Here is a 27,589-nt window from a genome sequence, read left to right as displayed (position 1 = left end):
CTCAAATCAAGCCTCTCAATCCAAGGTGAAGTAGTGGATTATTACTATCCCTAGTGGACAGATGTGGAAACAGAGGGCCAGAGTGGTTAAGTGACATGCCTAAGGTTGCACAGTCAATTAGTGGCCAAACTGGGGACAGTATCTAAGCATCCTGACTCCACTGTCCTGTGCTTTAGCTGCACAAAGACCCTTCATAATTTACGTTCCCCTTGAAACTGAATGAAGTCATAAAGATGACATTTCCTTACAGGCTTGCACTGACTACCAAGCAGGTGGCAAAGTGGGTGTGGAGAGAAGCTATTCATATTGGGGAAATAAAGGCAACATTTATTCAATGGAATGGCCACCCTGTGCCACTTTATTTGCAACGTGAAGAAAATAACAGGGCTAAGAAAGGAAAATGGTAAGTCTAGTATTGATTTACAAAAGGCATGTCCCTCCAAGAAACCAGGGAGAGAACTGCTGGAAAGAGGGGTTTGGTTTTTAAGAAGAAAAACACATTGCCTTTGTTCACCTCCAACTCAGCTCATAACAAAGTCTCTGCCAGCCACCAAACCTCTTTTTCACGCTCCTGTTAGATCTGAAATGCTCTGCACGTGGCCAAGTGCTTAGAACGCCGCTGGCTGCTCCCACCGCCAAACATCTGCTCAGCTGAGCAGCATTCCAGATAGGCTTCACCTTTTGCAGCTCCAAGACAATGTGTATAAACCTCTGAGAAGCGGGTAGGGGATACTTCAAAAGAGTGCAATTTCTTTTGATAATTAAATAGCCTCCCCCCTCCCCCCCACATGTGTGGGAGGTTTCCACAGAAAAGAGAGGATGTGCTGCATGCAGAATCCCACATGGTGGACTCCATACTGCTGTCTCCTGGACTAAGAATGCTGATGGACAAATGGGGTTTCCTTTTCTTTTACATGTTATTAACAAAAGAATCCGCAGTTCATCTTAAAGGAAACTAACAGCTGGAGCACAGTGAAAAAAAAAAAAAAACTGTAGAGAGGCTGTGGGGGAAGCACCAATGCAGTGTGCACACCTCCCCTTCCACTTCCCACAGCCTCAGAGCATACTGCTTAAAATGCGTCTTAAGAAAAACCCTCCCTACTTTTTAGTACCCTTGTAGTCCTGGTCCCTCGGGAACAGATGGAATCTTGCTCTCCCTGGTGATTTTATTTTGACCTCGGCAGGTTCTTGAAGCATGTGATCGGTTGGTTCTTCGGCTGCTTGCTGGCACCATCTATGGGCCCTACGTGTGAAGGAAGATTGAGATGTTTTTTATCATCATATTACAGGAGAAGTGTCTTGCCTCAGTCAGTGTCCCAGAGTAAAGGAAGCACTAAGTCTTGAGCCTCACTGATCAGCATGAGGCATTCTCAGAATTGGTCAGAGCTGGAAAGAGATACAGGTAGTTTTGGGGCCAGATGGAAAGCCAGCTTTTCATTCACTTCCTTAAGCGCTTGAGAGAATCTTAGTGCAAGGCATTAAATAGCAGGAGCACATTCTCATACAGCTAGTTCATAATACTGCAGTGCTTCCTACATGGATCAGACGGGGATTGTGAACACATCTGAAAATGTTCTCCTCTCCCCGCAAAGGAGTTAGTTTTGGCCAAAGGGGAGGAGCAATGTAACTGAGATGTTTGGAATGTTGTGAGTTATCTGCTGAAGCGTGTGGCTTAAAAGTTTGCCTGTAAGAGACATACCCACAGGATTGTGTTTCCAAGCATGCAGCTTGTGTGGCACCTACAATGCATTCAGTTAGGCCTACTACAGAGCGTGCGTCATAAGGAAGTATTTAATAGCGGAATATTGATGTTTTCCATACTGACCTTTGACCCGCTTTTGTAGGACCTGGCCTCTGGTCTGACCTGCATTGCTCTGCTGAACGGTGCTTGGGGGAGTGTTGCTTATCTCCAGCACCTGTAATGGATTTTCTTCTTGATAGCATTAGAGAGAGACAGAGACCTTTACTAGAAACAGTGGGAAAGGAACACAGCTTATGTAGCAAGCAGTGACCATTCAGTATAGGATTCACTAATGGACCAGCTGAAATAAATGGAAGGGCTGCAAATGAAATGTTAACAATATCTATCTTTGGGAAACAAACTTAAAAAGGAAAGAATTTAGCAGTGGTGGAAGGGACCAGGATGGGGATTGAGACTTTCAAAGTCTTCCCAGGGATCTGAATGCCTGACTCCAGTTAGAATTGAATGGAAATTGGGCATCCCGTTCCCCTAACCAGCTTTGAAAATCCCACCCTGAAGTCCTCTGTGTTCAGCCACAGATTGGGTGTAGCAGTCTGAGCACAATGTGCCTCAAGCCTGACCAGGATTGGCAAGCCCTTGGGCTGTGAGATGGTTATACAACAGGCTTATTCAGTCTTTGGCCTTTGCTGAGGATGCCGAAATGGAGGTTAGCTAGTTCCATTTGTGGACACCTGTCTGCTGGGCACTGGTCAGAAACCAATAACTTGTTTCATATACGACACTGAACAGAAGTGAGATGATAACTTTTGGTCACTACAGTATAGGGACATATCTGAGCCAGCCACTTCCAGAATCCCATTACTCATCAGGAGCCATCAAGTCTACCTGAAACACAATTTGTGTGTGTAAGTATAAGGCTCCTTAGATAAGTTCATTTTCAGCATAAACCTCTACTGTGGCTTGTTTCTCAGAGACTAATCCACATGTTGCAGCCATACAGATGGAGTCACATCAGGAACCTTGGGTCCTACCTGTATGGTGACTGATGGGGAATTTGACCTTTGTGGCAGCAGGAGTGGCATGGGATAAATTGCTCATGATCTTCAACGGCTGGAAAAGTTTAGCTCGGGGCAGCTGGTCCTCAGAAACATTGTCCATATTGTGGCTTGAGGGAGTCCGATGCTTTGCTTTGGAGATCTGAAAGACACCATCAAGGATGCTGTTGACTTAAACCTCCCAATTCAGGAGGCTCTATTCTCTGACCATGGGCCACATTACACCAAAACAGGTTCCCTCACTCCCTTGTCAGTCTCTTTGGCTCAGGCTGCCCTTTAGGAAGGGGACAGAAGTGGTGTTGGGAATGTGTGACATGTCAGCGTGAGTTATTTAAAACATTATCTGTGTTATAGCTCAGTGCTCCCTCCATCTTTGGACATAGCTTTATCCTCTGGCACTACTGTATGTGGCCTGTTTCCCCACCCACCTCTGTCTGCTGCTGCTGCACCTATCCCCAATGGCTTCCTTTCACTACTGCCTCCAATACCACCTCTGCTAAGTCCTCCACCTGGTCTCTACCTCTTGATCTACCCATCCCCCCTGAAAGAAACATACAAAGTGTCTACCTTTTGGGAGGTTGGTTCAAGGGAACGAGATCTTTTCTTCCTGGCTTTCCTCTCAACTGATTTCTCTCGTTCTTGATCCTTCTTCAGTTCTCTCCTGGCTGCATAGTGCAGCTGCTCCTTTCTCTGGGACTCTGCTGAGAGGCTCTCGATACTCACGGTGTCTTTCACGTGAGGCTCTGGAGTCAAGCTGGACTGCAGATATTTCGGCTCCAATATATCCTCCTCAAAGAAATGCCCCAAGGTGAGTTCACTCCCATGGTCTCTGTGTCGAGCTCTGGAACGCCGACTGGCTGCAATGCGGGAGATGCTTTTGGTGCTAACAGCAATCTCTGTCAGGGCCTCTGGACTCAGTGGGGCAAGAGCGATCTCTGCAGCTGACTTTCTCCTATTTAAGTCCAGGGAGGTGGGGGAACATAGCTTGGAGGTCATCTTTCCTACAGCAAAGCCAGTTGGTTTCTGCTAAAAATCAAAGCCATGGAATCAGACAACTCAGGATTTGCTTTTTACTTAACACTTAAGGCGTTTTTCATCTTCCAAGCATGTTAGAAACATTAATCAATCACTACCATACTCCAGACAAGTTGGTAGATGTCAGTATATCCATTTTTGCAGATGGGGAAACTGAGGTAGCAAGAGTAAGGGAATACCCAAGGTTACAAAAGGAGTCAGCCTCGGGATTAGAACCGGGAATAACTAAATAATAATAATAAACAACTGCCTCTTGGTCCTGTGCTCAGGCATTAGGCCATTGTCATAATCTCTCCCAAAGTGTCCACAAATTAGCCCCAAAGGAATCATATGTGATTAGATTCTTAAAAGAATTTTACAAAGGCATCATTACATGAGATGGCACCAGAAAGTACCAAACTCCATCCAGCTTCAGCTTTTGCGGGGAACATTCCTGGGCTGAGTATTGCAACATCAACAGAAATGTCAGAGAAGCTTGACACCCGAGCAAGAGTCCCTTCATCATCTTCCTCCCTCCAGATAGACACGGGTACAAATATTACTTTGTGCCTTTGATGCGCTGAGTAGAAAATACATTGGTCTAGAGGAACTGGCTATTGATCTGGAGGTATCTGTCATATCAATTCCATGTCTCATAATTTATGTTGTATCTAGAATCATAGAATATCAGGGTTGGAAGGGACCTCAGGAGGTATCTAGTCCAAGCCCCTGCTCAAAGCAGGACCAATCCCCAACTAAATCATCCCAGCCAGGGCTTTGTCAAACCTGACCTTAAAAACCTCTAAGGAAGGAAAATAATTGTAGACATACCTATCTCCTAGAACTGGAAGGGACCTTGAAAGGTCATTGAGTCCAGCCCCCTGCCTTCACTAGCAGGACCAAATACTGATTTTTGCCCCAGCTCCCTAAGTGGCCCCCTCAAGGATTGAACTCACAACCCTAGGTTCAGCAGGCCAATGCTCTAACCACTGAGCTATCCCTCCCCCTATCAAGGTATTTATATGACTCTCATCGCAGGAGTAACTGAGCATCCCACAAACATTCATTTATCCTTCCCGCCTGTGTGGTAGGGATTACTACTGTCCCTGTTGTACAGATAGACAACTGGGGCCTGGAGAGAGCAGGTGATTTGCCTAGAGATCAGGTGATTTGCCTAAGTCTATCATGGAGGTGGGAGTAGAACCCACAGCACTTGAATCCCAGCCTGTGCCTTATTCCTTATCTTCCTCATCTAGAAAACTAGCCTTGGACTCCTCACTGCATCATACAACTTGCAGCCACGATGGGTCTGACTGCTCCGTGCACCCCGCTCTTGCCAGAGGAAAGTACTCTCTGTGGTAGCTAGACCTTGAACTCTGTGCCTGCCAGTACTGACCTGGTGCAGTGGGGTTCTTGGCAAGCGAAAGAAAGTAGGGCTGAGATGGGTATCTGGATTCCCCAGTTTCCTAGCAGGTGTTGTTTTAGATGATCTGCAGCTGTCACTGTGAAAAACACACACACGGAGGCGTGAATAGATTGAATTACATGTACAAGAGCCAGGCACTGGGCCCTTTAGAGGGAGAAGGGAAAGCTAGTCAGCCTTTCTGGAGTGTTTGGAGACACCTGTTTGGATTAACTCCTCCAAAATGTAGGGGAAACCAGGACTGATTTAAAAGCAGGGGTGGGGAGGGAAGATCCAGGGTGGAAAGAGAACTTCAGAACTCAGGGAAACAGAGAGAGGACCCTGACCCCACTTAAAAGAGCTTCATTAACATACATTGGTTAAACTCTTTCACGCTGATTGGTTTAGAACCGAAGTCCCCCCCACCCTACCCCACCCCACCCCACCCGCTCACTCCCTGGAGAAAATTCTAAAACACAGAGCTACCTAGCAATTGCACAATACAACAGGGACTTCTTTCCTATTGGGTCCCTTTTCTGGGGGTTCCTTTAACATGGTCACTCGTTTGGGGATCTGGCCTCTAGGAACCAAGTCTGGCTTGGGACTCACATTGGAGCGACTTTGGGGGGCTCTGCATCATTGGGCAATGTTGACCTTAGTAAATATGTTACTACAACATCTTGGTTTCCCTTTTCCTCTCCCCTGCCCAGCCCCCATAGAAAGCTCAATGCAAACAGCTAGCTGTTCGTACTGTCTGTCAAGTCACCTCTCACTCCTGTTTTATTCTGTCATTAGTTTGATCTCCGCATAATAAATTGCAATTTTATATTTTCCATGTCAGATGATACCTTCCTGGGCCTGATCCTGCTCAGACTGAAATCAATAGGGGTTTTGCCACTTAGTTCAATGGGATCAGAATTAGGCCCTTCGTGGAACATCTGTGTTATTGAACCCGTGAAGGACTAAATCGCACAGGGTGAGGGGCAGAGGTTTCCGAAAGGCTACAAGATTTTTCACCTCTGTGCTTAGCAGATGGCATGTTCGGAAAGTCCAGGACTAGGGCAGGACATGAAAAGACTGCAGAGTTCAAACCAACACCAAACCCCTGTGGCCCATGAGAGTCACACATCCCTGATTATGTGTGGCAGACTGATATTCCTTTCAACCCACCCATAACAGCAGATAGTTGGTGCTTCAGCCACATTCAGAATATAACCTCAGGCTCTACACCAGCCACACACAATCCAACTCAGAAAAGATAATGGGCAAGTTACATAGTATAAAATGACAGTGCCGACAGACCTCTAGCCATAGCAGCACAGGTAGCACTCTGAAATTAACTGCTGAGCTGCAAGGCCTGGGAGAATGGGGCCAATGATGGGCACCTAGACAGACTAGATGGAAATGCATTCACCTGTCTGACTCCAAGACAATGGACGGAAGCTCAAACTTTGCTCCAGAAGGAAGACCCTTCCTGTTGCCAGACAGCCCTTTTCTGGCCTCTTCTTTGTTTAGGTCCAGCTGCTGAGCTATATTCAGAGCAGAGCCACCCTGGCGCCACAGAAAAAAAGGGAGGTTGGTGGGACTGTAGGCAGACACAGCATAGATTTTTTTCAGTACAAACCCCTCTTCACACGCAGATCTAATGCAATAGCCACCTGCCCTCTCTCTTGAATCCCTCATTACAACCTGTATTTTATTTTCAGTTTGAGACATAGCTTTGGCCTGGCACTGAAGGAGCGAAGAGAAAAATCTGAAAGCAAGGGGCATGTAAGAGGATTTCCCCACTTCATCTGCAAACCCTCCAGCCCACAAACCTAATGGGCTTTGTTTGGCTCAAAAGGCACCAATCCACAGCACAGCACATTTTCCTACACATGCTCAGTTACTGTTGGAGCCTTTGCAACAGATCTAGCCTCCTAATCAAATGCAGGGAAGTTGGCTGATGAAGCATGTGTGGTTTCCTTCTTCAGGATTCAAAGCCACAACCTGCCATCACCCATTAACATTAAAGAGAGTGTCTGGAATAATTTTGGTTTCTGTATATCAACATGACTGACAGCAAGTTTATTATTCCGAGTGAAAACCAATTCTGTGTCAGGCTTATTAGAGACAAGTCATAATAAAAGTGAGGAGCTGCCACTGGGGAGTCCCACCTGTTATTACAAGACATTAAGACGTTGTCAGTAAAATATCACCATCGCAAGAAATACTCACAAAATCTGCAAAATGAGCAGAGACTGGCAATGTCTTCCCTTTTCCTTCTGACCAGGAGGTCCTAGGGTTCGAATGCTGGCTGTGTTTTAGGCCACAAGGACGCCTTTAGAGGTGATGGACACCTTTGGTTATCGGGAAAGCAGGTTTACCCACAGTAACCCTGGTTCTCCAAATGTATTGTCTCCACAGAGCTCCACTGTAGGAACTGACTGCCTGGCCACAGAATCTTCTGAGTCGTATTTGTCAGTGATGGGGGGTATATATATATCCCTCAACCCAACATGATGGGTACTCAGGGGAATAGCCTGCCCCTTCCAGCTGTCTCTTGGTTCCTCTCTACCTCCAGCAGCCCGAGGCCTTAAGCTCTGAGACAAACAAGAGTGTAGAACCACTAAATAACAAGAGTATCTCCACTTAGGTAACACCTGAACACTAGCCAGTCCTCAGGAGCTGGGCTGAGAGGACCATCTGCTGAATGGTGACTGACCTATTGTTTTCCCCAAATCAGCATGCGATGTGCTATTGAGGCTCCAATCCGGAAAAGCCCTTAAGCCTGGCACTGAATGGAATTCACTGAGCTGGGTTCAGCTCTGCCTTACCCTCAGCGTGCTCGACATTACAGAGTGAAGCAGGAGCAGGCGGCTCAGGGTCCCCTCCTCTAGCTCACGGCAGTGCAGCTGATACAGCGTCCCCAGCGTCTCTGGGACAGGGATGTCATGGCCTGGAGCACAGGGTGGGAAGGGAGAACGTTAGGGATCACGGCAGAAGGAACAGCTGGCCTGATTTTTCAAAGGTGCTGAGCACCCACAGCTTACATGAAAGCCAATGGAGGACAGTGCAGAATTTGGCCCCTGAGCAGGATGGCCTCTAGATGGAATTATTTCTAATGTTCCCCATTTGTCATCAGCTGCTCTCTCTCCACAGCAGGAGTGGTGCTGGAATTTTACCTTTGATCAGCATTTGCTGCTGCTGAATGATTTCCTCGCAGAGCAGTCCGTGCTGCTGCTGCCGCTGGATGACAAAATCCTTTTGGCACAGCAAATTCTCCTTGTACAAGGCATTCGCCTGCAACTCCGTGTGCCCCACCTCCAGCTCATGAGCCTTGCAGAGAAGCCTCAGCACCTCTTGCTGGTCCTCACTGGTGATTTGTTTGGGTAACAGCTTCTCCATCTGGGAGGCTTTTTTCTTGGCATTGGCTAAGCGCTGCTCCAGCTCCGACTGAAAAGGAAAATGAGGTTTTGTGTGCACCAGCAGGTCTGCACTGAGGTTTGGTAACATTTATTTATTAAATGCTCAAGATACAGCTCTGGTATCTGATCCGGTCCAGCTATCTGCAGCAAGAGATTATACTTCCCTCTTCCTGGAAATGAGACCGAGGCGCATTTTGTTTAGCAGTGATGATGGTGAAGATCATACGTGTTCTGGTATTGCTCACAATGTGGCTAGGTAGTGTCCACACACACAAGAGGAGACAGTCCCCAGCCTGAAGAATTTACCAATGTGAAATGCTGTCTAAGCATAAAGAATTACTGGAGTACCCTGCAAACACCAGCTAATGAATCCACACAGCACCCCTGCAAAACATGATTATCCTCATTTTACAGATGGGGAAAAGGAGATGGCCAAGTCACAAACTCTCTCTAAGTAAGAAGAACTCAGTGACAGAACCAGGATTAGAACTCAATAATTCCTAGCCCCTACCACTATCCATGTTACCCATATTTAAGTTCCTGTAAACACCTCTGCATGAGCATCTGAAATACTGGTGTGGTAATTTCCCAAAGCAACACTCCCCAGTGACTCATAACAAATATCCCTCTGCTTCCCAGGGAGAAATACAGGTACAATCTCTTCCCCTTGCTTTTATCACAGTACGTGCAGCAGTGTCCCAAAAGCCTGTGATATAGAGCCGTCTGTATACTGATACCATATTCTCAACTTCTCAGCTTCAACCTGCAGACAGGGCTCCCAACATCCATCAGAACTAGGGTTATATGCTGAGCGGCCAAAGGGTACGCGAGGACCTCTGCACAGAGTTGACTGCTCATGTGCATTTTCTATTTCCTCTTTCAGGTCCTCTAGCGTCTACAGTGCTGGCTCTGCCTCCATGTAATGGCCCACTATGCTGCTGACATCACAGCCACCCTGGGACTCCAGCTGGAGCATGGAACCAGGTTATGGAGAGGTCAGGTAAGTGCTTTATGCTTGCTCTCTCACCTTTAAGGTTGCTGTTTTTCGCAGCTCTGCCAACAGCATGTTGATCTCCTCTCTTGCTACAGTGACTTCATGCGGTTCAGGGGAACTTGCCCCCTCTACTTCTCTGTCTGCCTCCTCCATGTTTTCATCTTCCTTTCCATTCACCAGCTTGTTATAACATTTCCGAGCATGCTGAGTCTTCTCTCGTTCCCAGCTGCCAGCAAAAATACAAGAGTGAAAACCCTTAACCACTACGGGCCCAGCAACAGTCACTCAAATACTAGTTAGCCAGTGACCCAATGCCATATTTGCCCAGTCGTCTGGTGCTTTCCCCATCTCTGCTGGCGTGGCAACCTCTGAACTAACTACACTAAGCCTGACAGCACCATGGTCAAGAACATCACCTATAGTAGCCTGCAAACAATGTCCTAGTTCTGGGGTAGATATAAAGAGAGTCGCCAGTGAGATGTTTAAACAGCAAAGGGAGCACTGCCTCTGACATTACTACAAGATGCTGTAGCAGCAGCTGTATAGAGATATTTACTGGACATACGTAATGTAATGGAGATTATTTTTCTGAAATTTACCTGAATTTTATAGTGCTATAAAAATGTACAGAGGTGTTGAACAGACTGACAGATAACAAATAAGCACCGTACTCAGAACTTACCACAACTCATAGTTTGTCCAGTAGCAAGGACTGGTTTAGCTCTGTTTACAATGGAAACCTGTACAGCTGCAGTATGGGAAGGTGGAGAGAACACAGCAGAAGTACAGGGCAAGATACCCCAGAGTTGAGGATGTTAAGGCCAACAATCCAGGTTTGCCATGACGAGATAACATAGATTTCAATGAAAAGTCAAGTCCAGGATAGTGATCAGACACAGGCCTTTTTTTTTTTTTTTGGTGGGGAATCTACCATTTGCACTCTCAATTGTGGCTCTAAACTTTATGCTGGAGAAAACGGGCAGAACCACCTGCTCAATGTAGTATCATTACTTTGTATCAATGATACTTGTGACCACAAGCAGCATCTATGAATGAAGAACTAGTCTAACTCCTCGCTTACATTTCACAATGGCGGCTAAAAGCCACAGAGCTTCCCATGCTGGAGATCCAGTCCCTCTGGAAAGACACCATCTTACGTTTCTACATACTGATGTTGCAACTGTAACAGATAACTGCAGTGTGTTGAAACCTGACCTCAACTGTGCTATCTCACTCCCCTCAGAAGCGCAAGGAGGGATCTGGTGCTTGTGTCCAGATGGCAGAATCTCCCTCCTATCATAGTGCAGCACCCAATTAAATCATTATGCCTCTATTAGGTTATTCTGTCTAGTGGTCTGAGACTCTCCTGCCTCAAGACCATGTTGAACTACCGTGGATGTTTTATCCCTTTTATCTAGAAAAGTCTTGTTTCCAAACAAACTCAGATACAGATTTAAATATTTTTAAAGGAGTCTCTTCCCCCTGCAGAGCCCTGAAATAGTGAAAGCCACCAAATTCTTGCTCTGCAGAACCCCCTCCCCACCCTGGGGAATGAACACATGCAGGATATGCAGGGAACAATTGACTTCTTGCTGGATAAGAGACATTGTTTACAGGCTCCATCTGTAACAACCCAGTGCTGCAGTAGGAATTGAGGGCACTTTGCTGGAGATGCCAATGTCCAGGGGCGGCTCTAGGCATTTTGCCGCCCCAAGCAAGGCGTGCCTGCGGGAGGTCCGCTGAAGCCGCGGACCAGCGGACCCTCCTCAGCAAGCCGCCGAGGGCAGCCTGTCTGCTGCCCTCGCGGTGCTAGCAGAGTGCCCCCCGCGGCTTGCCACCCCAAGCACGCGCTTGGCGTGCTGGAGCCTGGAGCCGGCCCTGCTCATGTCCCTCCATAATCAGGCTTGAAGGTTGCTCTCGCCTTGTTAGTTCAATCTCTCTTGTGCACAGATTTCCTCTAACCACTAGAACAATTGCCAAAGGGACAGTCATGTGAGCTGTTCTGTATACATATATATGAGACTGGTGTGTGGCATGTAGTGAACCAAAAAACCGGATCTGCAACACTGTTTCTTACTGAAAACGTAGGCTACGTTTACACTGCAATTGGGAGGCAGGATTGCAGCACATGTAGACATCCCGGTGCTAGCTTGGATCGAGCTAGCTCACTACAAATAGCAATGTATCTGTGGTGGCATGGATAGTGGCACAGGCTGCCTGCCTGCCTATGTCCTCAGGGTCCCAGGCCAGACTGTACTCAGGTGGCTAACTTGTATCGCCAACAGTGCACTGCTATATTTAGCAATCTAGCTTGAATATGCCTTCACCGGCTGTAGTCATTCCTCCTGTTTGCTATGTAGACACACTCTAAGTGCCTTTGGCAGGGAGCTGCATCTATGTTACATTAGGGTTTCTCATAGTGATGGCAGGGATCTGCATATTAACTTTGTGCTCATCAGTAAGCGCCCAGCTATGCAGTGCTCGTACTCACTCGGCAATCGTTAGCAAATGCCTGGAGGTATCAATGTGTAGCTCAATGTTGGTGTTCTCCAGCTCCATGAGGCTGCGGCGCATCTCCATTTGCTCCTTGAAAGCCCCAATCAGCTGCTCCCGTAACTTGTTCATCTCTTGCTGGCTGTACGCCTCTGAATCCTGACGTGCCTCCACTGGGGGAGAAAACAACAGCTCTTCTGTTTCCAATCTGCCAGCATCTCAGAACAACCCCTGGGACCGCTAAGGCCCAGAAGAGATTCCTTTGGGGGCTATCATCCATTCCATGTGTTATAAGGCATGCCTGATACGAACCTTTGTTATTCGGCACTCCAGTGGGTCAGTGGTAGCATTGTACTTTGAAGCCAACGGGACTATTAACTTTCAACATGTACTTAAGTGCTATGTTGTATCATGGCCGCTTAGCCCAAAATAGTTTTCATCGGTGCTGCTTGGGAGGGAGTGGTGAGAAGAAGCCTGCATTGCAGGGGCACTTACCTAACTCTCAGGGAGGGAAAATCAGAATCTGCTGCATTGTTTTCCCCTTCCTTGTTACCTGGGAGCTGTTTTCTTTGAAAATGGTTGAGAGTATTTTTGGCTGAGATCCACTAGCCTTTGGGGGCAAGGGGGATTGTCTATCAGACACCTTTACTATTTTCTGTTATTGGAAGGAACATTCCCCACGGTGAGATCAATTGAAAAATTACTCTGAAAACAAAAGTACTCCAGGAACTGAAACAAAGCTCTCTGGCCTGACACAGTTAGTATCAGAGCCTGGAGATGCGTGGGCAGCAAAATAATAATTACATGATATCATTTGCCCTTATATATAGACTGTTGTCATGGGATCTCAAAGCACTTTTCAAAGGCAGATAACCCTCGTTTTCCAGTTGAGGAAATTGAGACACAGAGAGGCTAAGTGTCTGCCCAGAGTCACACAGCAAGTCAGTAGTAAAGATTGGAATTGAATCCGGGTTTCCTGACTCCTAGTTCTCTGCTCGGACCACTAGACATTGCTGCCTCTTCCACCTTTTTAAAAGCACCATATGTCAGCTCTGTAAATGTAAAAATGGGACAAGGGAAAAGACTTGAAAAAGCCTCTGTAAAGGAGACAAGGACAACTCAGATGTGATAAAGGGAGACTAGAGGGGAGAGTTTGATGAACCCATACTATCATAAGTGTATAAAAAAAAGGGTTTGCTACAAATATATGATCAGCATCTGGAAAAGCTAGAGCCCGTCTACAGGAAAGCCTTTAAAGGACACATGAAAGGGACACTATGGAGGGTTTATGATAATCACTCTCATCAACAAGATGATTACAGAGAGGCACAATAGACAGAAATGGAACCTTGACGAGACCAGCATCTGCTCCCAGCTCTTCCTTGTACATCCCTGAGGTCAGAGCTGATTGGACTCTTCTCCTTTTCCTGATTTTCAATCTTTGCCTTCAGACCCTCAATCTCCCTGCGTAGATCTGAAATGATGTTGGTGTACTGTGCAATGTGATAGGAGACATTCAGCAGGTTGCGTTTTACCTGGTGGGTGAGAACACACATGGTCATTAATCCCACAGCCTGCTTTGTCACTTCGGAGCACTGAGAGGGATTAAGTAACCCTCATTCTATGGGATAATTGTTTGTAGATTGTTATCTATCTACCTTCACCCCGCAGGCCTTTCCTTCTGCCACATTCACCAGCTTTCCATTTTCTCTGTCTCCATTCACTCCTTTCTGCTGTCCTCTCAGCCATTATGGTATCTGCCCACTTCTTCTTGCCATGCGCATTGCTGTCTTCCTTCCACCACACCCCGTATGCTGTACGTTGTCCTCTCCCTTTCCATTACACTGGCTTCCCCGTCCTTTCGCCATGTTACTAACTCCCCGCCTCATTGTAAGGCCTTCTCCCCACTGCTTTCTTCACCTTCAACCAGGCGGCCTTTGTTCTCTCTCCCATCAAGCCTTCCAACATGCATGCTGTGCCAACCACTTGCCCTTTCTCTCCCCACCATACACTGTATCCTCCTTTCCAAGCTCAGTGTGTTTATCCTCCTTTCCCCCCAGCATACCTTCCTTTTCCCCGGGCACGCTTTTAGTCTACACAATTTAGCTCCTGGATTGCTTCCTTGCTTACCCTTGTCTTGATGTTTTTTGCTCGATAAGCATAGATCAAGGTGGTTCGAGATTCTTCAAAGTAGATGCTGGCAGGACTGATGTGGGCAATCATAACTGTCCTGCTGTTCCCCCCTAATGAGTCCTAAAGGAATGCAACATTTCCACTGTTTAGCTTTAAAAGAATAGAGGCCAGGCGTGTTTGAAGAAACAGGAAACACATACCAAGTGAAAACATACAGACCCTAAAGAAACACTCATTAAGATGCTCATTTAGATTCCAATGGAGGATATCAACTAAAGGCTATAGGAAAAGCTGGTCAAAATATTTTCAACAAACAGCTTTTTTTGACTACCTGGGATTTTTGCTGGAAAATCTCTGTTTCCATCAAAACACCAAAAACGTTTCACATTTTTTATTTTAAAAGTCTACACATTATTTTAAATGTTATTTGTTCGTTTGTTTTCAATATTGTGTGTGTTTAAATATATTTTTCAACCAGCTATAGCAGTAGGATCAACACCACGTACTTGGGCTGAGATTCATGCCGAAAGCAATGAAAGCACCCTAGGATCCATAAACAAATACACCAAATGGCCATGGTTACTCAAGTCACCGCTGAAGTTCACCATGTTACCAGTAACAGCGCACTAGCATAGTCCAGGACTTCCAAACCTTGACCTTTTATTTATGTGGTCACAATAAATTACTGGGTGGGTTTGAAATCCCACACAAGATCCTGGAGTGATTTCCTAAACTTAGGAAGATAAAGGGGTCAGGACATGAGGATCAGCTCTCAAGTGCCACCTGACTTGTGCACCGGTACAAGCCAGCAATCCAACATGTTGATTCCCTTCCTAACCAGTTGCATACAGTACCTTCAACAAGCGTGTGAGTTTGCTGTCTCGAAAGTTGACATACTGGGCCCGACTTCCTCCCTTCTCACTCAAGGCACTGATGCAGTTCCCCAGAGCTAGCAGCGAGCGGTTGATATGGGCTCCCTCCTTCATTCTCTTGCCTCGGTTCTGAGTCTGCTTGGAGAGGTAGAGAAGTCACTTCAGAAAGACAGAGTTGTACTGTGGGAATGGATTCACCCATGCAACGTTAACATCAGGATCTGCATTTCAAAGCATGAGCTTCTCTCACAAATCTACATGGAAACCAGGACCAGTCAGCTCTGACATAAGTGGGTACAGTGTCCATTGAAATCTCACAACAGAACTGAATCTGACCCACGGTCTTCATTAGATGTTTTGCAGTAAACTAAAAATCACCCTCCCATGATGTGTTTTCTGCAATTGGGGTTGCATAACATAGAAGATTTAATATCTTTCTGTGGAAACATCCTTCCATCCATTCATTCCGATATTGGTCTTCTACTGCCAATCATTTCTGTGTATCTCTGTTGATATATAATAATAATGCCTAACTTATACGGCATTTGTCATCAGTAGATCTCAAAGCGCTTTACAAAAAAGAGGTCAACATCACGCTACCCATTTTACAGATGGGGAAACTAAGGCACAGAGAGGTGAAGTGACTTGTCCAAGGTCACCAGCAGGCCAGTGGGTGAGCCAAGAGTAGAACCCAGGTCTCCTGAGTCCAACCAAGTATAGTGCCCTGATGGCATCCAGCCATCTCCTTATCCCACCCTTCTTGTCATTGACCCTCCCACTGATTCATAAATTCTTCCTTCCACCAAGAGGAGTCCAAGCCATGACCTGGATGCTGCTGGAGTCCTTGGAGTCTTAAGCCAAGGCCCATCACCAGCATCATCACACATTTTCAGGGTGAGGACAAAGCTAACCATTTGTAGATTTTTACTGCTTATTAATTCAAATAGCAACAGATTTATATTCATCTTTCAGGAAGCCACAGGCAAATGCCATGGTGTGTAGTGTGTTGTGTACATCCTGCCAATTGCACAGTTTGTTATACGGCTGTTTAGTGCAGTCCTTGGGCTCTTGGCAAATTGTCATGGTGGCCTTTAGTACTGCAAAGTGTCAGTACTTTGCTCTAACCATTGATCTGGCCACCTCTCCTTCAGTATCTCCTTCCATCCATCTAAATATTACTTATCCCCATCAAGTGGTAAAGAAGAGTACCAAGAAGTGGCAATCAAAGCCTTCAATTCTCCTGCCTGCTTGTCCACCTCTTTCCCACCCAGTTCCGTATTCAGTGAATACATTTTCACTTTCCTTTTGACATCCATCTACCATTCTGAGCCCTTTGCCTAAGAGTCCATCCGTCTTTTCAGACAGACTGCATACCAGTCTTGTGCATCCATCCTTTCTGTCTTACAGCATCTGAATTGAAATGTTGTAGTCTCACAGTTTTTAAAATGTCAAATACTCATGCAGTAATCTTTTCCAGGAGAGTAAAACACACACACACACACACACACACACACACACACACACACACACACACACACACACACACACACACACACACACACACACACAGTGTGTGAGCTCTTTCATATCTACTCATTTCATGACATGCCAAAGAATTAAGACTTGTCTTGTGAAAGGCTGATGAACTACAAGTTGTACCTGGGCTGCTCTCTCAGACCCTGCCAAGTCAACCATGAAAAGCCTCCCCACTCGCACTTCCTCATTAGTATTCTTCACCCGACTCTTCTGTTTCACTGTGACCTGGAGGACTGCATGTGAGCGGGAAGATGTCTTGTTGGCAGCAGTGGGTTCCTGAGTGCGTTCTTTGTTTCCTTTTGTTAACAGCTGCATGATCTAAACAATGCAAAATATGCAGAAGTTTAAAGATCTTCTCAGGTAATAGCATGACTCTCTCCTTCAATGACAGCCTCCTAGAGGTGTGACAATGAGTAAGCAAACAAGATAAACCATCCTGCGTGTTTGCCAGCACTGGACCAAGTTCGGGTCTCACTGAAGACGATGGGAGTTTTGCCTTTGACCTCACTGGGACCCTGACTTGGCTCATTGACTACTAATTGTATCATTATTGGGGTTTCACTTTAGGAGGCTTTACAATGGGCTGAGATACGTTACCCTGGGATGCACAGGGCCTTGGCATGTTGTCTCCCATTCAACGCAAGGCAACACTGCATGACACAATGGAATACAATAACATGATGCTCCCTACCCTGGTAGCGTGGCATAACCTTAGAAAAACTGCAAATCAAAGGTCAGGTTAAAGTCCTAGCATAACTTACCTCACAGTACACATCAGTGAATTACAAAAGCATGTTTCAGTTATCTCCTCTCTACCTCCAAACAGTTTTGTTTGATAGGGCTTGTGAACACAGGCCTTGGCCTTCCTATCCTTCCAGAAAACTGGCAGTCACTTAGGGTATGTCTACACAGCAACGAAACACCCCCGGCTGGCCCATGCGAGCTGACTCAGGCTTGTGGGGCTTGGGCTGTTAGGGTTGTTTTATTGCCATGTAGACATGTGTGCTCGGGCTGGAGCCCGGGCTCTAGGACCCCGTGGGGTGAGAGGGTCCCAGAGCTCAGAAGTCTACACAGCAATGGAACAGCCCCACAGCCCGAGTCGGCTGGCATGGGCCAGACGTGGGTTTTTCTTTTCTGTGTAAACATACCCTTAGCCTATTACTGACCCATATAGCCGATCTTGACTGCTTAGCTACGGATTTCATCCCGGTTTCTACTATTCTTGTGCCTGCCTGATTAATCCTTTCTGAGCAACTCACTTCATTAAGTAAGTCCCCATAGGATCCTGTTATATGATATGGCTTATACCAAGGAAGGCTATGCCAATATGTAGATGTGAGAGCCTCTTAAAACATCATTATTCTAGTGCACCGAACACCTCCCTCCCCCTGTAATTTCTTTCAGATTTACCTCCTGCGCATTTGTAGTGGAGACTTCAGTAATTCCTGCTATCTGAATGTTACCCCTAGCATCCTCTCTGAGGTCTAGGAATCCAGAGGATGGATTCAGGAGGTCACGGATCACTTCGTTATAAATCTGAAGGTGGAAGAGAAAGGCAAAGGAAGTTTGTATGTTTGCACTGCTTTGTCCATAGGTCAATAATAAGGATGGCGTGCTATTTAAAATATATTGTGCGTTACATTGGCTTGGTAGAGGAGAGGCAAGCTGAGCCCCACTCCAGTGCATGGCTGATACAGGAGATAACAGAGATAACATGAATGGATGATTGAGGAAATGCCTGTTACTACTGAGAGCTGTCACAGAAATAATGGCAGATATACTGCTTCTGCTTTACAGTTTTGTTACAGGGAGTCTGAGGCAAAAAGCCATTTATCAACTCCTTTATGTATCTTAAATTATACCCAGGGTGAGTGCAATGCATTTGTCACTGGCCCCGACTGTGAGTCACCGGTAGGGAATGAGCCTGGGATTATCAGCACCAGAAGCGCAGGCTTTTACCACTTAAACCAGAGGCATAATGATTAGCCAGTAAAAGTAGTAGGTTCTTATCCTCTATGCCTCTCTAGGGAGAAATGTCACATTTAGCAGCATGTTATGCATTAGAATAAAAGAAAGGAAACAAGAATTCTAGACTCAAGGTAGGAGTCACCACAGGGGAATGAATGCAGGAGCCCTGGCTCTGGATTCCCAGCTTCTAGAAGTATAGCTTCTCCCAGCAGGAGTGTCTCTACGCTATTCTTTCAAAGCATCTTCTACACAGAATTGGTCCATATGACAAAACAAAGACACCTCACCTCTAGGTACGACATGGAGACAGTGTAATCCATGTTGTCACTGGTTGCCTCAATGGCTTTAAAGAGGTCATTTAGGGTGCAGATGTAGATCCCAGGATCACAGTCTGTCCCTAGCATAGTGTAGGTTTTCCCTGCCCCTGTGAAAGGTACAGGGAAGAGCAGCACAGATCAACTTCCAGAGGAAAAACATCTTCTAATATAATCCACGGCAGTTTATCAGCAGCCGGATGTGCCCTCCTGTGTGATCATCACACACAGACTCAGCTTTGCACAGAGAAGCCCTCCTTTCCCTCACCCTTTTTTGAAAGGAAAGATTTCTCTCCAATGTTAAATCTATTTTCAAAGTTACTACAGCTTTGCTGTTGCTTTAACTTTTAAACTAAAGATTCACATCTCGCAGCCAGAATGGTATTTTTGCTGCTCTGCTCTGAAGTGATCAATTAATTGGCCTTGTTACTTCAGATCAAGTCCCTATAATTATCGCTCCTCAACCCTGGCTCCAAATCCAGTCCCTGCAGCTATTGCTCCCTCTGTGGTATAATATTTTATTTATGTTACCTGTTGGGCCATATGCAAAAATGGTTGCATTGTATCCAGAAATGACTCCTTCCACCAAGTTTTTGGTCGTGGACACGTACACCTCCTCCTAGTCAGTCAGAAACAGCACAGCTCTTAGGTCAGGCATAAAAATATTTTCCAGCTGACACAAGTATCCAATGTCTAAACTTATCACAACATCCCTCTCTCGTTCTCTATGGTTCACTCAGCACAGTCATTTTCTCTTTACAAAGTCTGTGGGCTCCAAAACCATTTCTGGCTTCACAGAACAAAATGATTTTGCCAAATCATCAAAACAACTAACGAGGTAGAGGTCTTGCTGAAGTATCTAAAGATGCGTGCGGCATGTCAGGGTCCAAAAATAAAGTTTGATTATTTTCTTAGATTTTGAATTGGGAACGTTTCATTACAGTCCTCAGTCCACCACAGACACTTTTTAAAAAAGATACTTTATTATAATATAACCACAGATGTGGAAGTTACATACAACAGAGAGACTAGATGAAGACACTCACACTGCATTCCCTCTTTCACACATACACATATAATATATTTTCATAAATATACAATCTACTAATTATAATATCACATAAGGCAGCGTTTCTCAAACTGGGGTCCACAGACCCCTAGGGGTCTGCAAAGGTAACACCAGGGGGTCTGCCAGCCCCGCTGATCAACTCCTCCCCCTCCCTCTCCCTCCCAGTGCCTCCTGTACACCGGGGAACATATTCAGTGGCGTGCAGGAGGTGCTGGGAGGGACGGGGAGGAGCAGGGACGGGACGCGCTCGGGGTAGGGGGTGGAAAGAGGAGTGGAAGAGGAGGGGCAGGGGTGTGACCTTGGGGGAAGGAGTGGAGTGGGGGCGGAGCAGGGGCCTTGAGGGTCTGCAAAAAAATTTAAATCAAAATGGGGGTCCTTGGGTTGCTAACGTTTGAGAACCGCTGATCTAAGGGAATACTCTGTGGGGAAGTATAAAGGGTCTGTCGCCACTCATCTGAGATGATTGCATTACTCACAAGAGCCGCGGCCATGTGTGTAATACAGACCATCCCGAATAAGTGCCAATAAAGTCTTCAGATCACACCATAGCGTAGATGCCAAATACAGCATAACGCAACAAAATCATTAGCTATATGTTAAATATGTTAAGGAAAATTTCTTTATAAAAATGCATTGGAACTCTTTCTTGTATCCCTCTGCCTGTAAAGCCAGGAATTGGCTGTGCCGGGCTCAGAGGGAGAGAAAAATTAAAATTCATAAATGTAAAATCTTCAAAAAATGACCCAATATAGATTTGCTTTACATAAATATCACTGTTCTAAAGTCCAGTACCCAGGCCCTTCCAGGGCTAAAGCAGGGTCTGTGACCCACTGGAAAGCTGGAATTACCCCCTCTCCATGGTATAAAGCTCCCATTCTCCTATTTCTCTCCCCACGGGACCATGAGTTATTGGAATTTAATGCAGCGACATTTTTATTTTAAAGCTGTGGACTGAATCTTGTCCATCCTGGACTTCAGACAAAAGGATTATTCTACATGCAAGGGGAGCCCTTAGGGAACCTTGTCTGGCAGGTTCTTCTAAAAGAATGAAGTTCATAGCTCCATTGCCTCCAACAGAGCCGTGACTATTTATACCAGCTGTGGATCTTCCCCAAAGTGTCTGTGTGAAGCTGCTAACAGGTTTGGAATATTTAAATAAGTCCCAAGGAGATGGATGAACAGGTGTTGCAGTCATAGACCTGTGATAAACTGCACCAGGCATGTCACCTCTACATGCACAGGTGGTATTCTCAAGGGGGTGTAAGTCTGGAATGGGCTATCAGTAAGAGAGACCAGTAAGCCGGACCCTGGCCATCTTCAGAATATGCTGTGACACCCACCTAATTAAGGAGCCTTCTAGGGCATACCATGTGTCAGGGATACACTGATATGAGAGGCAATAAAGAAATACTCTAGAAGACTCCCTAGAACCTCCACTATGCAGTCAATTCTGGACCACATATTGTGGAGATTAAATACTTGTTGGTTGCTTAGAAGATATTATGATGACAGGCTCTACAGTAAATCCTTAGATAAATAAACTGTGATGTCTTGATATCCCTGTGATAGACCCGTTAGGCATTTGCCGATAGGCAGAACAAGTAACTTCCCATGAGTCCATTATTTCATGCATTGATCAGTTTCTCAGCTCATCTCACCCCTTCTATTGCAGCACACAGCTGTGTGCATCAGTCCTGCCTAACTGGACTAGGGCTCAGGAACATGCCTCCTTTTACAGAGCCTTGTCCATCAAAAACAACAGAGAAAGATGAGAGGAGCACACATAATAGAAGGACCCAAACCAGATAACTATGACCTCATTCACCAGAGGCCCCAGGAGTTCTGGCTCTCAGTTACAGAACTCTGCTTACTCATAGTGTAGAGCTGGGTGATGCTGTCCCTAGGGAGGGAGAGATAAAGAGTGAGTTTTATACTGCAGACCACAATAAAGAGAAGAGAGCCTTTGCTGCCTGCTTCTACTTAGCGCTACTGCCTTTTCACTGGACACCACGTAGATTCTGGGATGCACATTATTACTCACATTGTCAAACCAAATATCCATGGAAAGGAAAGATTCCCAATTGTAAACCACACCACAAACCTTTTGGAAAGAGAGGGAACGTTACCTGGGTCACTTTGTGATCAAAAACCATATCAAATATAAATGTCTTCTCTCGGGATCGATTGGCTCGCAAGATGTCGTCCGGATCTTCACTTGGGTCCATCAGAACCACCATCTGTGACAAAATAAAGATGGAGAGAAAATCTTTATATCCTTAACTGGGTCTGTAACGGAAACCAAGTGGAAGCTGCAATCAAGAAAAGCCAGTGGTTCTCCCAGTCATCTATCTTAGGATCTTCTATAATGTCAACTACTAATATTTATGAACCATCCCAGGAGTGTTGCATTATGGCAATATGTGGGGAAAAAAACACATACATGCATAATACCAAGTCTGAGATGCTTTGCGGCCTAATTTAGTCACACTGAAGCACTACAACTCATCTTATCACCAGCTGAGGTCACATGGGTAACTAGCAATTATGGCAGAAGACCACCCTTTACTGTGCATAAGAGGAGAACTGGCCCCTTCCATTTTTATTGTTAGGCACAGGGTGGGAATTGGAATATTCTCAACTGACAAGGGAACCAATAAAGAAACAAATTAAGTTCACTGGGATCAAAATTGCATGAGGAAAATGCCTCCAAATCTTTCCTGTGTAGGGATCAGTGGAAGTATCAGCTCTACTCAAGACCAGAAACTTGCTCCTTTGGTGACTTTTATTAGAAAAAAAGGGGGAAAGACAAAAGAAAAATATTTTATGGCAGGTTAGAAAACAGGTTTTGTTTTTCCTGATTCCCTTGGGACCAATTTTGCTCACTCACATAAATACGTAATTATGGTGGAAAAAGTATATTCCTTCCCTTCTGCTGGAACAGCTCATAAGAGGTGTTCTGGCCTCAAGAGGAGAAACCATGCACCATATCCTCCCCAGGAGCTTTTGTCCTCTCTCAGATAAATACCTAATTAAGTGTTTACAGTGCAGATCATCAACCACCTGATCTACAAAATAGTTACAGCATTTGGTTGCTAATCTGTAGTAAAATCATGTAACTAGATAAGGCAGATGTAGGGCAAATCCCCAGCAGCTGGCCTGGAAACTTCAAGAGCTTGGTGGGGTTTTCTGTTCCTCTCCCTGAGCCTAAAATTCCAAAAGTATCCAGTAACCATCCCAGGCTAATTACTTGCACAATTTCACTTGCTAGAGAAAAGCAATTTTTTCTGAGCTATGCAGATGAAAAAGAATTGAAAACAGTAACTATCTAGGGGCAAACGCCCAAAAGAGCCTCTTGATTTGTGCCCACAATCTGTAGTTGTGCATGCAAAATGGGTAAATGCATAAGCGTCTGTCTGTGTGATTTAACATTGGATTCCACCCATACAACTGGGCACAGAGAATTTATGTTAGGCGTTTTCTTTGAAAATGTGAGCTGTAATACGTTTAGGCCCTGATCCTGCGACTGATTTCATGTGGGGTCGGGATCAGTGCATCAATGGAATCGTATATTCCACCTCACTTTAAAGTTTATTTTTAATTAGATAGCGAAAACAAGGTTAGTTTCATTCGTCCAGGGTTAATGCCTTGTTTGATTGACAGGCACTGTGAAAACGTACACAAAATTATAAACCATTCACTAGTGGACTGAACTGCTGCGGCATAAGACTTTCAGTTTTGTTTTAGGCATCAGTGAAGGGATGCAAATGGCTCCAACTAAACTATACTTGAGATCAGAATAGTAACGTTATCTAAGAAAACATCAAGGATATTCAACTGCCAAAGAACCCATGTTCACTTCATTTGTTACAGTCATTTTCATGGCTAAGAGAGAGAGATTCTCCAGGGTAAAAATTATCCTTAAACCAATGCAATATCTGAATCCTTCCCTGTCCACTGGAGGAAAATAGAGCTCAGCGCTGGTGAGGGGGTCTCTAAATAAGCTCTACAAAAATAAAGTTTGTGATCAAGCCAGCTTGATGGCCTTTAACGAATGATGTCCCACAAATAACTCAGTAAATGGAAACCATACTTGTAAGATAATTTGTACAGGGAAAAATAGATTTGTTCCCTTTTCCACTTCTTTATGATGTAAAAGGCAGCCTGGATGTTTCACAGCAGTTCCTAGTTCCCACATGACACAGTCCTAAGGTCTGCTCAGCTGGAATACTGTGTGCAGTACGGTACTGGTCACCCCATCTCAGCGAGGCTATTGCAGAATTAGAGGGAGTTCAGAGAAAGCTGATGAAACTGATTAGGGACCTGGAGAAAATGTCATACAAAGAGAGATTGAAAAGAATGGGATTGTTTGCCTTAGAAAGGTGATGATGAATAAGAGGGGACATGATGAAAGTCTATATAAAAATGACTAATCTACAGAAGGTAGATGGGGAGCTTCTGTTCTCCCTTCTCATAACACATGAACAATGGGACATTCCATGAAATTAAAGACGGCAAATTCAAAACTGCTAAAAGGAATTTTTTTCCACACAATATGTGCTGAAACTGTGGAACTCGTTGCCACAGGACATTGTTGAGGCAAAGAATTTAACAAGATTTAGAAAGAGATTGAACATTTCTATGGGTATCAAGAACATCCATGGTTATAACAGTTCATGTTAACATAAATTTTAGAAGGAATATTAAACCGAATGCTTCATGGTTTAAAGCAGCGGGTCTCAAAGTGTGGGTTGGGACCTCACAATGGGTCACAACCCCATTTTAATGGGGTCGCCATGACTGGCATTAGACTTGCTGGGGCCGGGGACCGAAGCCTGAGCTCCACTGCCTTGGGTGGCAGGGCTCAGGTTACAGGCCCCTCCCCCCGAGGACGGTGGGGCTCAGGCTTCAGCTTTGTCCCCTGCTTGGGGTGGCGGGGGATGGGCAAGCTTAGGCTTTGGTCTCCCCTCCTGGGGTCGTGTAATAATTTTTGTTATGAGAAGGGGGTTGTGGTGCAATGAAGTTTGAGAACCCCTGGTTTAAACCAATCTCTAACTACTAGGGATTTAGAGACCTGATGCTGGAGGGAGATTATCCTATATCTGCCTAATGCGAGGTTTCTTGCGTCTTCCTCTGAAGCTGCTGGTACTGAGCATTGTTGGAAACAGGATACTGGACTAGATTGATCTTGGGTCTGAACCAATCTGGTAATTCCTATATTTGCAAAGTTTCCAAAATTCATGGCTTTGTCTTTGGATATAATGTCTTTCAAGCAGCCCCGGTGAATCCTCCATGGTTTGGTTCCTGGGCAGTTTCATGAACTTAGCCCTGCAGGCAGTTCACACAGGTTGAGAAAGAACCAACTCCTGTAGGAGTTCTCTCAAGGGTAACCTCCTTTTCTTCCCTTCCTTCCTCCCAAACAAATGTCATGAAAGCAGCTCAGTCTCCTACCTTCCTCTTGGCTCCCAGCCCTGGGAATCTGGGGACTTCTCAGGAGTCTGCAAATTTTGTAGCTACCCTAACGATCACTGCCCAGGTTAGCAGAACTTTTAACACCTCATAACCCTTTCCATGTTCAAGTGAGTCACTGTGTTTGTTCTTCATCATGACAGAGGCACCAGCACTTAAGCCCCCGGGTTCTCCTTCCAAGAAACCATCAGCTACCAGCTCAGCTGTAAACTCACCCATGCTGCTCTGCTCCAACCTCACCTGGTCACCCACTCTGTGGGCTATGATAGCAGCGTTTTCCTCCAGCTCGGCTTCATTGATTGGACGAATCCGAAGAGCCACCTGCACACGTACACAGCAATTGCCCTGGTTATAAATACTCCCCCAGCCAGCTCAGACTGATCCATCACTGAGTCATTCTCTCTGTTCAAGTGACATGGTTACCTACTTAGAATAACTTTATATTGATTTTTTTATTCTCCAGGATTTTTTAACCCACTGGAGAAGCTTAAAATATTTAATTCCCCAATAATTTTCACTTTTTCTTTTGACGAGTGCTAATTCCCTATTACCCCCTCTGTTTCTAAAGTAACAAAACCCAAGACCATTCCGTTTTGCTTACTTCTCTGCCCACCAGTTCTATCCCCATTCACAGATGTGGGAGTGTTTCTGGGTGCTCCAGAGCTATTAGACACATTCTGTTTCTATTGTGTCCCCAAAACACTAATTACAATTATCTTATTTACTTCTTGGTGTCAGAGTAGTGGAATTTAAGTTGAGTGAGCACCCAGATTTGAACATTTTGGCCTTAGAATTTGAACATCATAAAAAAATTCTCATCACTTTATATATTAAAAGGACTAAAACTTAAAACAAACATTAGCTGAAGAAACTAAAGAGGAGCCCTCAAGTCTCTTGTTTAATTTCACTACCATATGGGTGAAATTAGCCATTTTGCAGGACCTACAAAATCACAACAGTTTTTGCTCTTTAGCGTCCTCATCTGAAACGATAAAGAGCCATAGACTTACAAATCCAGCGACAGTCAGGTAAGTACATTTTCAAATGCAATGAAGAGTCCTGTGGCACCTTAACAGACGTATTGGAGCATAAGCTTTCGTGGGTGAATACCCACTTCGTTGGATGCATGTGGTGGAAATTTCCAGAGGCAGGTACAAATATGCAGGCAAGAATCAGTCTAGAGATAATGAGGTTACACCTCAACTGCTAGAAGAGGGCCTCATCCTCCCTGATTGAACTAACCTTGTTATCTCTAGATTGATTCTTGCCTGCATATTTATACCTGCCTCTGGAAATTTCCACTACACGCATCTGACGAAGATGATAAATATTTTACATGCTATTAGACATTATTACAGAAGAGAGTCCCGTGACCTGCAATAGTTACTATATGGTTTAAAGCTCAAAGTAGAGATTTCTGCAGATGCAAGGTCATGGCAAAAATAAGTCTGAGGAGTGAGAGATTTTTGTAAATTATATATATAAAAACACACACACACACCCCCAAGAAACTTGGGAGCAGGATTAATTAAAGAACTGTCTCTGTGCACAATCATTACTGAAAAAACAGCAAATGATCCACACAGAGAAATGTCAAAATCTTGGAACTCTGATGAGTGCAACCTACCTGCTTTCTACAACAGACAATTTCAATTCAGATGGAAAAGCTCAGACGCTCAGTTGCCTTGGAAAAGTCTTATCCCAGGACGTCCAGAAGGAAACATGGGGCAAACCTGCTAGCGCATCCCGTCCCACCCTCTACCGCTTCAGGTCTGTCCCCTGCAGGGTGCTTGCAGCCCTCCGAGGCGCCAGGGCTGGAGCGGAGCTGCACGGGGGTCGCAGAAGGGGTCTGCGGGTGCAGCCGGGGATTGCGTAGTAGACGGGAAGGCGGGTGCCTGGCTGCGCCCAAAGCAGCCTGAATGCCCCGGGGCAGCCGGACTCACCGCGAGCTGCTGCTCCACGCTCGGATCCTTCCCGGCCGAGCTGGGGCTCGGAGCCAGGCCTCCTGCTCCTGTCCGCCGCTGCCCCGCGCTGAGAGGGCTGCCCAGGGGGGAAGCCATGGGGCTGGGCCCGGCCCCGCCCGCGGGCTGCAGGAGACAGGGAGAGCGGGTCGCAGCCGCAGCCCCGGGGAGGAGACCTGCGATCCCCGGGCGGCAGGTGACAT

The 27,589-nt window shown here is 45.6% G+C and overlaps 1 protein-coding gene across 1 annotated transcript; it reads right to left on the bottom strand.

The window, feature by feature from the left end:
- Window positions 1–65: 65 nt before the first annotated feature.
- On the bottom strand, window positions 66–27,589 carry LOC120372864 (kinesin-like protein KIF19). Its single transcript, XM_039490306.1, is given in 21 exon segments — window positions 66–1,243; window positions 1,826–1,933; window positions 2,734–2,899; window positions 3,325–3,783; window positions 5,168–5,273; window positions 6,588–6,724; window positions 7,990–8,111; window positions 8,338–8,608; window positions 9,608–9,800; window positions 12,066–12,240; window positions 13,416–13,602; window positions 14,198–14,320; window positions 15,055–15,210; window positions 16,732–16,926; window positions 18,019–18,144; window positions 18,864–19,000; window positions 19,422–19,509; window positions 22,086–22,196; window positions 25,666–25,746; window positions 27,369–27,512; window positions 27,515–27,589. Coding segments are annotated over 21 exon segments (3,237 nt in total). The 3' UTR covers window positions 66–1,166.

This window comes from Mauremys reevesii, linkage group 10 (assembly GCF_016161935.1).
Source record: "Mauremys reevesii isolate NIE-2019 linkage group 10, ASM1616193v1, whole genome shotgun sequence".
Classification (NCBI taxonomy): domain Eukaryota; kingdom Metazoa; phylum Chordata; order Testudines; family Geoemydidae; genus Mauremys; species Mauremys reevesii.
This window is presented reverse-complemented; position numbering and strand designations above follow the sequence as displayed.